This window comes from Siphateles boraxobius, unplaced genomic scaffold (assembly GCF_051911475.1).
Source record: "Siphateles boraxobius isolate OS27281-9 unplaced genomic scaffold, OSU_SipBor_1 1, whole genome shotgun sequence".
NCBI classification, from domain to species: Eukaryota; Metazoa; Chordata; class Actinopteri; order Cypriniformes; family Leuciscidae; genus Siphateles; species Siphateles boraxobius.
In genome coordinates, this window is record NW_027508699.1 from 31564163 (window position 1) to 31580229 (window position 16067).

The following is a 16067-nucleotide window of genomic DNA, read 5'->3' on the forward strand; positions in this document are numbered from 1 at the left end:
ACATGAGGGTGAATAATTAATGACAGAAATTTCATTTTTGGGTGAACTAACCCTTTAAGGCCACGGGAGTGAGATTTACTCATACAAGTACTACCTAGCATCCATTACACTCACCCCCTCCCTAAACCTCACTCCCAATCCTGGTAATGCACCAATTTAACCCCTCCGGATTCGAACTGGCGTTACAGGCTCAGAAGGCAAACAAGGTTAACAAGGATCCTAGCCTCTAGCGTCAGTCGCTAGTGCTCTGTTACAAATGCATCCTTACTGAATAAAAGTAAAAGTATGTTTTTAAAGGTATATTGTGTAGGAATTTCTCCCATCTAGCATTGAAATTGTATTCACTGTGAATTGAATTGCAGTTAATTGTGCTCTCCAGTACCTCGTCTTTTTCAAATGCGTGTTGCATCTACGTTAGCTGTTATGTGCCAAAAAGCTATGACAGGATCTCTTCTTATAGCACTTCGTCGAGTTTCCCTTCGGGTGAAAAGGTTTGTTATTTCAAACAAACTGCAACTTTACACAACAAACAAACGAATGTTAAAGTATGAATTACGCAAGGCAATGGAAATGTGAGATGATGCTGTGTATTATTTGTCATAAGTGTGAGATGAGGCGAGATATGGATCTTAATGTAAAGTGTTTTGCAGGGTTTAATCTAGTATTGACATTGATGGTGTTTTATTGGATGATGAATATGAGCTGGGCACGGACACAAATGGGCAAGTGACAAGTCCAAGTCAAGGTGTTAAGCCTGTGGATGAATTCACTTCTCCAGAGCCAGAGAAACAGAACGAGAAAATAAGAGTGAGAAGGAATCGAAGAGAGAAAGAGAACATGAATTTATACGAGTATCTGGCCATCAGTCTATCTATCTATTTAGATCTATCTATGTAAATCAAGATACTCTGGAGAGAACGGATGACACTGATGAAGGGTTGAACCCAAAAAGTTTTGAGCACCTTGAACTTTTTGCACTATATTTGTGGCCTCTGGACAACACATTTATGTGAGCTTTTTGGCCTATTTCTTGTCTTTTGTCAATTTTTGATAATCAAGATAATCTGAAGGGTTTTAAATTTAAAATCGATCTATCTATCTACACCTCTACGCACACCTTGGCAATAGAATCGTTTGGTTACTCGCCATACTGATATAGGCTACTATTGATATATGTATATATATATATATATATATATATATATATATATATATATATATATATATATATATATATACATATTCCACCAAATCAGCTTTTCTTTGTAAAATGGCACAGCTTTTTAAATATCTAAACGTACACTCTTCAGTCAATCAAGCATTATATTATGATAATCAAGCACTATTTAATGATATAACTTTAGTAATTAGAACTAAAACTTGGTAACCATGCATGAATGTTCATTTTGAATTTAGGACTGGTGGTGGTGCTTAAGATACTGTTGGTCAGTCAGTGTTTCTGTAAAAAAAAAAATGTATATATATATATAGTCCTTCTCAAAAACAAATAGGCTGTTCTCAGAGTGCTGTATCAACGCACCTCAGTGGGAAGTCTGTGGGAAGGAAAAAGTGTGGCAAAAAACGCTGCACAAAGAGAAGAGGTGACCGGACCCCTGAGGAAGATTGTGGAGAAGGCCCGATTCCAGACCTTGGGGGACCTGCGGAAGCAGTGGACTGAGTGTGGAGTAGAAACATCCAGAGCCACCGTGCACAGGCGTGTGCAGGAAATGGGCTACAGGTGCCGCATTCCCCAGGTCAAGCCACTTTTGAACCAGAAACAGCGGCAGAAGTGCCTGACCTGGGCTACAGATAAGCAGCACTGGAGTACCCACAGTCAGTGATGGTCTGGGGTGCAATGTCAGCTGCTGGTGTTGGTCCACTGTGTTTTATCAAGGGCAGGGTCAATGCAGCTAGCTATCAGGAGATTTTGGAGCACTTCATACTTCCATCTGCTGAAAAGCTTTATGGAGATGAAGATTTCATTTTTCAGCACGACCTGGCACCTGCTCACAGTGCCAAAACCACTGGTAAATGGTTTACTGACCATGGTATTACTGTGCTCAATTGGCCTGCCAACTCTCCTGACCTGAACCCCATAGAGAATCTGTGGGATATTGTGAAGAGAAAGTTGAGAGACGCAAGACCCAAGGCTGATTGCCTCCATGCCACGCCGCAATTTCTTTCTGTCTTACCCTCTTGCTTGAGGGTGTCAATGATGGCCTTCTGGACAGCAGTCAGGTCTGCAGTCTTACCCATGATTGCGGTTTTGAGTAATGAAACAGGCCGGGAGTTTTTAAAAGCATCAGGAATCTTTTGCAGGTGTTTAGAGTTAATTAGTTGATTCAGATGATTAGGTTAATAGCTCGTTTACAGAACCTTTTCATGATATGCAAATTTTTTGAGATAGGAATTTTGGGTTTTCATGAGCTGTATGTCAAAATCATCAGTATTAAAACAAAAAAAATACCTGAAATATTTTAGTTGGTGTGCAATGAATCTAAAATATATGAAAGTTTAATTTTTATCATTACATTATGGAAAATAATGAACTTTATCACAATATGCTAATTTCTTGAGAAGGATCGTATATATATATATATATATATATATATATATATATATATATATATATATATATATATAATAGTAATTATTAAAATATAATAATCCTACTACTAATTCTACTAATAATAATGACAATATACAACACAAGGATTGATTGCTGGGTTCATACATATTAATTACATTGGCAGCGTTTGCTCGAGCTGATTTGCTGAAATAAAAACAGGGATAAGCGCCATCCAATGAGATTGCTGTTTGCCGAAATATATATATTAATTATATTTCTTTAAAATTTAAAACAATCCAAACACACCTATATACATTTGGATGCTGCATTAAACAAGTTCTTAAAGGGGAAACATTTAAAATAATAAATCAACTCCATAGTTGATTCCAAGTTATCAAGGGCTTAGGACGTTCCAGTTCAGCCCATTGCAGTTTCCGCCAGTAGTGGGCTCTCGTGAAACGTAAGCAATGACGCACATCCGAGTGAACGAGATGGAGGGAAGTTAGGAGTGAAGAGGCTTGTTTGAGATGAGCAAAATCTGCGCAGAACCGATCACCGGTGATCAGCGCGCAATGCATGCCGGTTAGAAATGTGTCCGAGTGCGGTCCGCCTTGCTATGATGTCATACTGACGTGTGTCAAAAAGCTCTCGCGAGCGCAAGACGCACGTGTCGGATTCTGCAGTAGAACGCATGTTGCTCTCCACCAACTGCGCTGATCAAAAGCATGATGGGAAATGACTTGCTGACGACACAGCTTAATGTTGATTAGTTTAAACAATTGTGATGTATTGTTCTATTTTAAAATGTTTGATTTTAAAACTCGGATATCATGTTTTATGTGTATATGTTATGTGTGAATATTCCCAAACTCTCGGAAAGTGCGATCTCTATGGGTTATGCAATGCCATTTTATTATAAAAACAAAAAAAAACACATACCCTATGTCTGTATTAAAGAAAAAAATGATTGATAAACACTTAATTGGAATGGAATTAAACAATAAGTACTTTGGGTGTCTTGTTCATTATATTTATTTTCATATAAAAGCAACAGAACTTAAATTACATCCAGTTTATTAGCAACACTGTGCACAAGCGTGAATCCCATGAATCCCGCGATATCCATCATTGATATCGCAGGTGTCAGATCCACTGCGAGAAGAGAACTGTCCGGCTTTCCTGCGCTTTTTTTCACTCCTCCTCTCACTGCAGCCGCCTACTCTCGAGTCTCGACTACGTTTCAGGCGAGGCAAGGCGCATCACAAACAACCCTAGTCAGTGTCCGACTTCACGTCTCTGTTTGCAGCTCCTCCCCGCCTGCACACGGCAACTCTCGCCAATCGGTTACATCCAGCCGCAGCCGATGTCGAACACACCTAATTTTGGACTGGAACTACACTCTCGACTTGAACCGGCGCTGCACAGACCGCTCGGTTGATGACATCAAAGTACCGCGAGAGCGATTCAAAAGCATAAGGAGCTGTCTGCTCTCTAATCGCTCTCGCGGTACTTTGATGTCATAAACCGATCGGTTTGTGCTGCGCCGGTTCAAGTCGAACAAGTCATTTGACTCCTGATTCGTAAAGGTTTTGAAGCTTCATGAAGCAGTGTTTTGAAATTACCATCACTACATATCTTCTGCTTGTGCTTGTTCTGCTTGTTCTTAGAAGCTGAATAATTCCAAATGAACTGACAGAAAAATATAACAAAGAATATCGTAACATGTAGCGCATCGATTCTAAGACATTAGTCTCTCTCTCTCTCTCTCTCTCTCTCTCTCTCTCTCTCTTTGCGTGTGTGTGAGAAACGTGAGTGTTTATCGAGTGAACATATATCCATGCTAAACTTATACTTCGCCTCACACACTGGCGAGTACAATCAAATAATTTATTAGCCAAAGGCTAATGATCTATTCTTTTTTAGTGATCGACCGATGTATCGGTTTACCGATATGTTTCCCGATATTTAAGCATTTTCCCATAATCGGGAATCGGTTTTGTAATATCGGATTTTCCGATAAACGGCGCCATCTTGTGGCCGTTTTGAGAATTCCGCCATTGCAGCCCGCGTCTGAGGAGATCAGTCAATAACAACTCTGTGCACAGGTAAAGTATATGTTCTACTTGCTTTGCTTTAATTATTCAACTTTATTTAACATAACAGACATGCAGAAATGAGATTTGAGACATAAATGCCTGATATAGTTTATTTATGCAGCTTGGTTCTAAAAAATTGAGACGAACTCATTGAGCCACGTAGCGTAATCCGTCACGTCCTTCCCCAATAAAGACGTAACTTTACATTAATTAAATGAAACAGACATGAATGAGTGCATGTTGAAAATAAAAGCGCTGAATTTAATTCTCTATCTGTTGTATTTGCTCACCATTAGTCTCGAAAAAAAAGTTCGTTCATATTGCTGAGCACTCACTGGGTTGATGATCAGGAATGCTCAAGCACGGCCACTGAATGAAACTTTTGACAAGATTATCTTGTTTAAACACCCTAGATTATATTATCATTCACTACATAGCAATTATTTCGCTAATACACATCTAAATATACCGCTTTGTGGAAATTAATTATTTATTATCTGCACCCGCGATCGCGGTTGAGTAACGTATAGCCTAATGTTATAGTTCTGTGTAAATGCATAGATAAACAGCACTTTGTCATAAAGCATTTCATGATCTAGACCGACAAAAATATTAATAATATACTAGTTGGAAAATGCAATGATGTATATGCTGTTTTGTTTGTTACTTTCCTGATGTTATAGGCTATTCCAGCTAATATTATGCAGTGAATTAATATTACCCAGTGAATTATTCCTCACTCTTAGTTTAAACCTATTAAACGGCACATAAACCTTCTAAAACTGTTTAAAATGAATTACATTTCTGCAAAGGTGATATGACTCCCCTGTCAATTATTTTTTCCATATGAAAACATTAGACTTTTAACATTTATTTTGCCTATTGTTAACATTGTTGCTGCTGATGCTTATAAATGATATGTATAATTTAGATATAAATTATATAATGTAATAATATAAATGTTTTTATTGTAATTTGATTAGTTTACCATTTATGAAAACAAATAAACATATCCAAATATGTTAGAATAGTTTTTGTGCTTTATTTTTTACCTCATCAAAGCTTTTATTTTTAAACAAAGACACTTAGTAACAGTGCACTTTATTTTTTGGACTCAGACCCCTCTATTTATTTGTGTATAAATATCAAGGGTTTTTTTGTATGCAAGGAGAGAGTGATTGTTATGAATAAAATGGTTTGTTCAGTTCATTTGTGTTGTAATAATTGTGCCAAAAACAGAAGTATAACAGTAAATAAATATCGGTTCTGCATATCGGTTATCGGGCACATACACATGCAAATAATCTGTATCGGTATCGGTTATAAAAAATCAATATCGGTCGATCACTATTCTTTTTACAGTCTATGCTAATGATAGATATTCTTTTGTAGCCAAGAGTGATGATTTAGTCGCATATGCGAGTGATCGACTCACATTGTAGAGGTATCTATCTATCTATCTATCTATCTATCTATCTATCTATCTATCTATCTATCTATCTATCTATCTATCTATCTATCTATCTATCTATCTATCTATCTGTCTATCAAGCTATCTATCTATATAATATATATATATATATATTATATAGATAGATAGCTTGATAGACAGATAGATAGATAGACAGATAGATAGACAGATAAATAGATACCTCTACAATGCGAGTGTATGCGAGTATATATATATATATATATATATATGTCTGTTGACATGACTAGAACAACAACTTTGAGTTTCTTTGAATTTCAATTCATGGTAATTCCACTATAAGCTATTACATGCAAATTTGAGTTGCAAGTGAGGTTTTCACTACACACACAGTTGTGTTTGTGAAGCAGAGCAGAAGAGTTGTAGTGTTTAGTTAAATAAAGGTCTGTATATGTTTCACCCCCTCAGGCTTTATCACCAGTTACAATTGTATGAAAAAGTTTGGGCACCCCTGCAAATTCTCATGATTTTCTTTTACAAATCATTGGTTGTCTGGATAAGAAATTTCAATTAAATATATCATATAGGAGACAAACACAGTGATATTTGAGAAGTGAAATAAAGTTTATATGATTTATGGAAAGTGTGCAAGAATTATTTAAACTAAATTAGGCATGTGCATAAATTTGGGCACCACAAAATAATAATTAACTCAATATTTTGTGCATCCTCCTTTTGCATAAATAACACCCTCTAAACGCTTTCTATAGCTTCCAATTAGAGTCTGGATTCTGGCAGAAGGTATTTTGGACCATTCTTCTTTACAAAACATCTCCAGTTCAGTCAGGTTTGATGGTTTACGGGCATGGACAGCCCACTTTAAATCATACCACACATTTTCAATAGTATTCAGGTCTGGGGACTGAGATGGCCATTCCAGAACGTTGTACTTGTTCCTCTGCATGAATGCCTTAGTAGATTTTGAGCAGTGTTTTGGGTCGTTGTCTTGTTGAAAGATCCAGCCCCGGCGCAACTTCAACTTTGTCACTGATTCCTGGACATTGTTCTCCAGAATCTGCTTATATTGAATGGAATCCATGCACTGGACTGGTCCCAGAGCCCCACAGCATGATGGAACCGCCACCAAATTTTACTGTAGGTAGCAAGTGTTTTTCTTGGAATGCTGTGTTCTTTTTCCGCCATGCATAACGCCCCTTGTTTTGCCCAAATTACTCTATTTTAGTTTCAACAGTCCACAGCACCTTATTCCAAAATGAAGCTGGCTTGTCCAAATGTTCTTGAGCATACCTCAAGCGAGACCGTTTGTGGCGTGTGCTGAGAAAAGGCTTTTTCCGCATTACTCGTCCATACAGCATCTCCTTGTGTAAAGTGCGCTGAATAATTGAACGATGCACAGTGACACCATCTGCAGCAAGATGATGTTGTAGGTCTTTTGAGCTGGTCTGTGGGTTGACTGTGACTGATCCTGTGCCTCTGCTTATCTGAGATCTTTCTTGGTCTGCCACTTCTGGCCTTAACTAGAACTGTGCCTCTGGTCTTCCAATTCCTCACAATGTTCCTCACAGTTGAAACTGAGAGCTTAAATCTCTGAGACAGCTTACTGTATCCTTCCCCTAAACCATGATGTTGAACAATCTTTGGTTTCAGGTCATTTGAGAGTTGTTTTGAGGCTTACATGTTGCCACTCTTCAGAGAAGATGCAAAGAGAAGAAATACTTACAATTGGCCTCATTAAACCCTTTCTCATGATTGGATTCACCTGTGTATGGAGTTCAAGGGTCACTGAGGTTACCAAACCAATTCTGAGTTCTGATAGTTAGTGATAAAGGTATTGAATTCAATAAAATGACAAGGGTGCCTAAATTTATGCACATGCCTAATTTAGTTTAAATAATTCTTGCACACTTTCCATAAATCATATAAACTTTATTTCACTTCTCAAATATCACTGTGTTTGTCTCCTATATGATATTTAATTGAAATATCTTATCCAGACAACCAATGATTTATAAAACAAAATCATGAAAATGTACAGAGGTGCCCAAACTTTTTCATACCACTGTATTTGAGTAATTGACATAACAGTCATCAACCCAACCTGTGTTATCTGTATTATTGCGGCCTTCCTCTTCCTCCTCTGCAATTTCAGAATTGTTTAACCTTTAACGCATCCAGATTAGTTTTTCTCATCCACACAGCGGTTGTATTGGGTCAGATTCCGCCCTCTATTAGCTGGTGTGCTATTAAAGACATCTGTAATAATCAGTAGGTTTAACCAAACAGAGACCACATAAATGCTGTGTATCCCTTGTGTGCGGTTTTAAAGAGCGACCTTTCCTCTGTGAAAAGGGTACCTGTTCACTGAGCAAATGGCCTTAGCAAATACTCTGACACACTTTCGCTGAGACTTTATTTATTTACAAATGTCACCGTCACCGGGGCGTAATGTGTTGCATCAGGCGAAGGGCTCTTTAGAAAAGCGCTCCTCATCAATCCAGAGGATTTAGATGGGGGCTGCAGAGAGGAGGAGGTGGTAAATCACTTCATTAGAACACTCTTTTTTCATTTTACACTTTAGGCTATATGTAATTTAATTTATATATAATATATAATTTAATTTACTTTTTTAATGGTTTACTCAAACTATTAAACACAAATTGTGCATTCTCAATCTTTTTTTTTTTTTTACTGAAACCAGTTGTAACTTATTTTTAAATGTCCGTTTCCACCCTCTCTTTGGCCCTTAGAACTAAACAAGCTGTTTTGGTATTGTACCTTAAGATTAATTGTGTAAATGACCACTTTTCTGATTGGCTAACGCCTCTTTGCATGTGAAATGAGTGAATGACATTCACAGCTCTGTGTCGCTGTCGTTGTTTGGACATCTTATGTGTGCTGTGCTGTGCAGTATGTGAGGTAGATCAGATCCCTCTCACCGCTTAAGGATTACAGTCAGCCCTCAAGAAAATATTTATGAAACATGACTCCATTAATCTTACACCAACACTGCACTGTCACTATAAATCAAACACACATCCCACTCCACTTCATACACAGCGGCTAAGGATATACCTTGGTCTATTCTCATTCTTTACTTTTTCTTTGAACGAATACAGTTAAAACATTGACTTCCGAGAGGGTGAAAGACAAACAAAGCTATTAAACCACTTAAGATCTGCATGCCAATAACTTATGTGTGCTGATGTCAAACATGCTGTGCTCAGCTTTTCTTTATGCGAATATCCTGGAAGTATTGACTGGAAGAAGTGATTGTGTGTGTGTGTGTGTGTGTGTGTGTGTGTGTGTGTGTGTGTGTGTGTGTGTGTGTGTGTGTGTGTGTGTGTGTGTGTGTGCGTGTGCGTGTGTGTCTGTCTGTCTGTCTATCTAATGTGTATATTTTTATTATATATACATATTTAAATATATGAAATTTGAAGTCTGATTTTGTTAATTTCAGTTCTGTGATGTCACTGTGACCAAATATATCAGTGTTTTGATAATTTTGTCTTTTAATTCATGAAATGTAGAATTGAAATGTAGAACACATGGTTTGCAAAACTTTATTAAATTAGCCATATGTATATCTTTTCCTCAGTGTGAAAACGCAACATCAGAGGTGATTAAAAAGTAGTAGCCGTCGATGGCAAAACCTGATTTACCCTGGAATGTAGATCATAGCAGAAAAACACAGTATGCGACCCCCTGTGCGAAGGGGGGGAGAGACTTGCATAAGAAATTAAATGACCTCTTAGATGTTTTGTTGACCCATTTCCCTTTGCATACGCACACATATTCATACATACTCCAGAACTGAAAATGAAAACCATCAATACAGCGATCGAGGGCAAGCGTTGTTCTGCCGGTAATGCTGTGTAAGACATGAATGTGTTTTTATTGATACATCTGATTTACAAAACAGTCTTTCCCTCGTAATGGGTTCCCAGCATTGGATTTCTACGCTGGATGAACGAGGGCATTGTGGGAATGATTTAAACCGTGGGGCTAGACTCTCGTCCCTCAGGCTACGGACCTGATTGTCTGCAACTGCTCTGTGATTTACTTGCCAAATATGCAATCTCATCTAACTAGCTTGTTTTGCTCACAGTGTCACGAGGTTGAGTGAACTTTAACAAATCATTACTTTTTCTCTCTCTCCCCCGTGTGCTCTTTTTCTTTCTCTACTCCTTTCTTTCTCTCTAGTTACATTGCTGGACACTATGTCTGCTCTGGGAGACCTTGGCTGGGAGGCCTACCCAGCTGAAGGGGTGAGTAACACAACCAATCAAAATCAAGACCCAAACACACAAGCCCCCACAAACGTCTTTAATCAATTTTGACTCTTGCAACCAGCCAAAATTATGGTGCATTTTGTCTTGGCGCTTGTTTTACACAAAATTATTTGAACTGTGCAGGGACAACTTTTATTTATTTTTTTAAATTAAAATGAGTCTGGGCTCTTGGGCTCCGACACACTTTTGAACTCTTGTATTTTTTTTTTCTATTTGAACCCCTTTTGCATGTTTTTCCTTTTTTATTAAAACATGCTCTTTTCTTTTAGCAGAACTTTAAAATATTAGTCCACATTTTTTACTGTACATTATAAGGTTATGATGTCATCTTAAGCATAACATCACTGATTTGGATATTGGTTTTTTTTTCTTGACAAAATTTGGTGATGAAGGATTTTGTAGGCCAATCCAGAAGTAAGAATCACCCTGGTTCCTTCAACAAAACGCTGTAGTTTTTTTACATAAAATAAGTCGAAGACTTTATAGGGAGACGGTGCACTCCGATTACTTATGAATGGGAGAAAGTGCAATGCCCAAAATGGCGAATAAGACCCGCCTTCTAAATGAAAGACCCAATCATTGATTAGCAAAGTCATCACTGCAGCTGCCGTTAGAATCTCCGGTTGTTATAGAAACAGACAGTGTTTTGAGACGCATGCTTAGGACTGTGCATGCGCATTAGCTTTGTCCAGGCTGCAAAATTCTGTTTCTTGTAATGATACGAGCATTTACAAACAAAATTTATGAAACAGTTGTTGTCGATTTCATTGATGATTTCAAATATAAAATGTAATCATAAGCTTGGTGAACAGTTCTGGAGAATTTGATGTTCCCCCATTCAAAGAGATAGGAGCTGCACTTGCATGCCGGAGAGGAGTTTCAAAGATGGCCACCAAAATGGACTTTGAATAAGCTCTGTTGATCTTACACATTTTATTCTTCAAGGTAATCTTCAGTGCTTCTTTTACACAAAATTATTTGAACTGTAGAGGGACACCTTAAACAAAAAGAAAAAAAAAATCCCCCTGCCAACAATTATCGGTAATCATGTCTTAAATGTGCTGGAATCGCATATGGTTAGACCCAACCTCCACATGCATATGTATAAGAGTGGATACAGCATACATCGAGCCCATGGGAAAGGAAGGCTGTAAGCACGTTCTCAAGTTATATAAATAGGAGCCACTGTTTTTTGCATGTGCAAATTGTAGGATGTGGTGTCAAGGTCATCTGTGAAGTGAAGTCTAGCAAGCTTATACTCGTTTTCAGCCAAGAGGCATTCATGTTCGGCTTAACACCAATTTACCCGGTCGCTTACTTCCAATTTATTTGAGGAAGACGTCAAGATTAAGAGTCTCTAAAGCAGGAACACAATCCCCTGTGCCAGAGAACAGAAGAAGGAGCCGTTTATTTTGAGTAGAGGAGGCATGTTCTGTCTTTTTTGATGCACCCAAAGTGGTCTAAAAATAATCAAGTTAGCAAAAACCATGGTGAACTTAAAAGAAAATCAATCTCGGGGATTTCACAGCTGCCTTTTAAATGATTTAATAGAGACGTCAGAAGCTAGATCAGATTGCCTGTGCCCCACAGGCGTGTCTATGAGACGTGTCGTGTAGCAGCTTAATCTAGAGATGAGCGGAATTTACAAATTATTATTTTTTGCTGAAAATAGTGCGACAGACATGTACTCCTTCCCAAACCAAGAAATGTTAGACTTGCATAACAGAGTATTGCATTGCATTGCATAACAGGCTGATATGTTGTCAATAGCACAAACCAGGCACATCTCCATAAGAAATCATGTGAATACTGAATGACATTTAAAATTGAAGTCGTGGAAGACAATGCAAACACTGTAGGGCAAGATCCTCAAAACAGATGCATACTGTAAACCAAACTTCATTTATGAGATTGTTCATGTAAACGGCTTGGAATGTTTGAATTTCTGTAGTGTGAGTGAGCACATCACCAGCTCCTCAGCAGGTGAATGGAGTGTCTACAGGGGGCTGTTTCTCTAAGACTGCATTCTAGTTTGCATACTATCTGTCCTACATAGTACGCATGATTGGAATTTGTGTGTTCTAGGGATGTATGATGTATCTGGACCATATCACTTATCGGCCAATATTAGTGTATTCTTTTATTGTGAATGCTTGTTTCTGACTTTTTTACATCTTTGATTACATTTGCTATCATCTAACACCAACATAATTTTAATGGATTTTGCACAATCACAACAAAGATCCACAATTGCTAGTAATTGTTTTAGATTTTTTTTTATTAAAAACACTATTTTCTTTAGCAGAATTCAAATTTAATAATCCATATTTTTAACTGTACATCATTCGCAAGTTATGATGGCTGATCTTAAGCTTCACTTCACTGATTTGACTATTGGTTTTCTGTAAAGCTGCTTTGAAACAATGTAGTGTGAAAAGCGCTATACAAATCAACTTAAATTTGACAGAATATTTCTGAAATTTTTTTTTTTTAGACAAAATGGTGCTGGAGAGACAATGTATTTTTGTAGGCCAATCTGGAAGTTAACATCACCCTGTTTCCATTGACAAAAAGCCAATGGGATTTTTCTGTTGGCATTTGGATTATTAAAGACAAAAGCTTTGTGATCAACAAAGGTTTATGATTCTTACACATTTTGTTGCTTAAATTCAGTACATAAATACTTAAAAATGATTTTAGGACTAATTCCTGCATTACTCTATATACTACAGATTTTTAATATAGACCATTTAACCATTCATTTTTAGATCTGCTAAAGAAAAACATCTTATTGAATTTATCTAAATGCTTCATGTAAACAGCCTTTGCAAAGGGAAACATTGTAGATCTCAATGCTGGCATGCTTTCTTATTGCATATTCAAAAGTATGTGCTTTCCCATCAGTAGCCATCAACAGCTTTTAAATGGATAGTATTATTTATTTATTTTTACAACAAACCACTAATTAAATTTTACCCTAACCGATCATATTTTTGTTACTGGATTGAGTGATACTCTTACATACAGTACTGTGAGAGTCTCTTCCAATTGGCCTGTTTCCACATTACGTCTGTTAAACTCTTCAGAGAACATTCCTCCCTGTCCTCGTGCTGTGTTTACCTTAGATTCAGTGATAGTAGGAGTGTCTTTGTTTTGCTGGTATGGCAGTTGTTTAATGGGACTGAACTGTAAGGCTAAATCAGGTCTCGCAGCTGCGGCTTGCGTTTCATATTTGAGGATTATCATGGAGACCCGTGACCCACTGAACCCGGCGATGGTGCGCCGTTGTGGAGCGACTCACAGGAAAGCCGATGTGTTCCCAAAGCAGCCGCTTCACCTCCGCTGGATATTTACCTTACTGACTCAATCGACTGCCACTTGACCCTCGCAGGTCAAGACTAATACAGCTTTCCCTGTCCCAGATGTGGAAGGTTTGTTTTGGATTGGCTCTCAAATGGCCATAGTCGTTTAGGGTATGTGTGCATGTCTGTTACTAAAATAGAAGGGAGCAATTCACCTAGAGTGATAGAAAACAGGTAGCCCTATTAATGTGTCCTCCAAAAGGGGCCTTCTCCCCCCAAAAAACAGACGTTCTTTTAGGGATTTAAAGTCAATTGCATTTAAGTATCTTAAACTACCAGATGATTGTGGGCCTGCAATTAAGTTAAGCCAATGAAGGGCTAAGCAGACCCCCTGATCTGACATATTTGCCTGGCTTCAAAGCTGCCAGAGCCTGTGAAGGGTGACTGGGGAATGGAGTTAAGGTATTTCAGAAGAGACTCTAGGGGAATCGGCCAGCTGGAGACGCTAATTAACAAGACGCCCACGTCACACTTATGACCGCTACGTTGATTGAGAGTGGCTAAGCTTTACCTCCTGTCCAAATAACCTGTTTTTCACTTAACAATTGTGAGCGTGTGTTGAACTAGCTGTACGTAGGTGCATTTATGAACGTTTCGGTGTATGCTTTTGCTGGAGGTTAGTTTAGTTTCGTTCCTGAATATCAACTGCACATGGCCAATTTCCTTTGGACGGCTGTGCCCTATCGTGGCATACAAAAATGTGTAACTAAATTGTATATGTGCGCCTGGAGATCTGGGGTGTGTAACTCAACCCTTTAGACTTTGTGTAACCGCCAATCTGTGGTAAAATACTTCATGAATTCAGACAATGCAATTCCAAAGAAACTTTCCATAGCAGTTTGGTTCAGACAGACTCTTGAAAATAAATAAACAGAAAGGCATAAAACTGCCTTTATCCCTACATAAATATTCCTTCAAAAGTCGTAATTATTCCACTCAAAGGGAAAGAACATACCCAAGACGTTTAGTGGCTCTGTCACTTTGATCTGTAATATCCACCCATTCCCACCAGTCAGCATATGGCTCAGTTTAAAGCTAAACTGCTCTAACAATTGACACTGAGCCTCGATCACTTTTTTTGAAGCTATAAACTAATGGCAACGTGTCATAAACGCTCTCATTGTTGCTATGACATAATGGCATGGCCGGCAAGTTATGTGCAATTTAGACTTTGTTGACGCACTGTATAAAATACCTAAAATGCTTGAATGCACTGATGTGGAAAATGGCTCTTTTGTAGACATTCTGATGTACTAGGTCTCCTTGACCATTTGCTTAAATGTGCACCCATATTCACTGCCAATCAGTTTAAGGGTTGTTAAAGGATTAGTTCACCCAAAAATGAAAAAGCTATCATCATTTATTCATCCATGTGTCATTCCAAACCCATTTGACTTTGTTTTTTCCTTGGAACACAAAATGAGATATTTTATGTACTGATAGCTCTTTGCCATTATTGAGGACTGGAGCTTTTAGGCTTCATAAAGGAAACGACAGCACCATAAAAGTATCAAACGATTGACATGCTGTCTCAAGTTTCACGATAGCTTAATATGATGGACAGATTGAAAGTTGTTATTTACTCCAGTCAGTGATCTGATAACTGTGGTAACTGGATCATTGAGTCAAATCATTCAGATCAGATTTTGTATCAACCTATTCATTGAACATATCCGAAACAAAGTAAGATTTTGTTGATGTGTCCAACATAGCAACTTTCTGTTTATCAGACAAAGCCATTGTATGGCTTCAGGAAAATTTGAATATAGAGCACAAGTCATTATTGATCACTTTTAATGATACTTTATGGTGTTTTTGTATCCTTTTTTGGGCTTGAAAGCTCCAGTCCCATTCACTGTAAATGAACAAAATTTCAAGAAATCTTGAGTGGAAATGATGATGAATGCCTTCGAGTGGCAACTCAAGTGGTCAAGCAGTGATTCCTGAATGCTGAGAATTTGAAGTCTAGTACATTACTTGCTGATTGATCAGCAGCTCGAATGAATCTCTAAAATCACTTAGAACTGAGCCGGTGGTCTTCTAGCTCATCTCCGCTGCAAATTATACAGAGACGGAATAGAATTTATTGAAGCAAATCAGAATCTTTTTTGAGAACCAGCCGTTGAAAAATTGCCCACCCCTCTAAGACTCCCTGGATGGTTTATTTTCTCTCCCTTTAAGGAGTGAAATGTTACTTATGCATGAAGTGTTCCAAATGAAGGAACCGTAGACAAGTGGAAGCAGATGGCAAGAGATGATGGGAGACGAGTCCCTTACACATACTCTATCTATTGCTGCCCA

At 38.0% G+C, this 16067-nt stretch overlaps 1 protein-coding gene across 4 annotated transcripts in view; it reads left to right on the top strand.

Annotated features, from left to right (window-relative positions):
- LOC143741087 (ephrin type-A receptor 3-like) overlaps positions 1 to 16067 on the top strand; it is a 162370-nt gene that overhangs the window by 15933 nt on the left and 130370 nt on the right. For all 4 annotated transcript variants that reach the window (XM_077233431.1, XM_077233458.1, XM_077233448.1 and 1 more), the window contains one exon: positions 10316 to 10380. In XM_077233431.1, coding sequence (XP_077089546.1) covers positions 10316 to 10380 — 65 coding nt within the window. The remainder of the gene's footprint in view (positions 1 to 10315; positions 10381 to 16067) is intronic.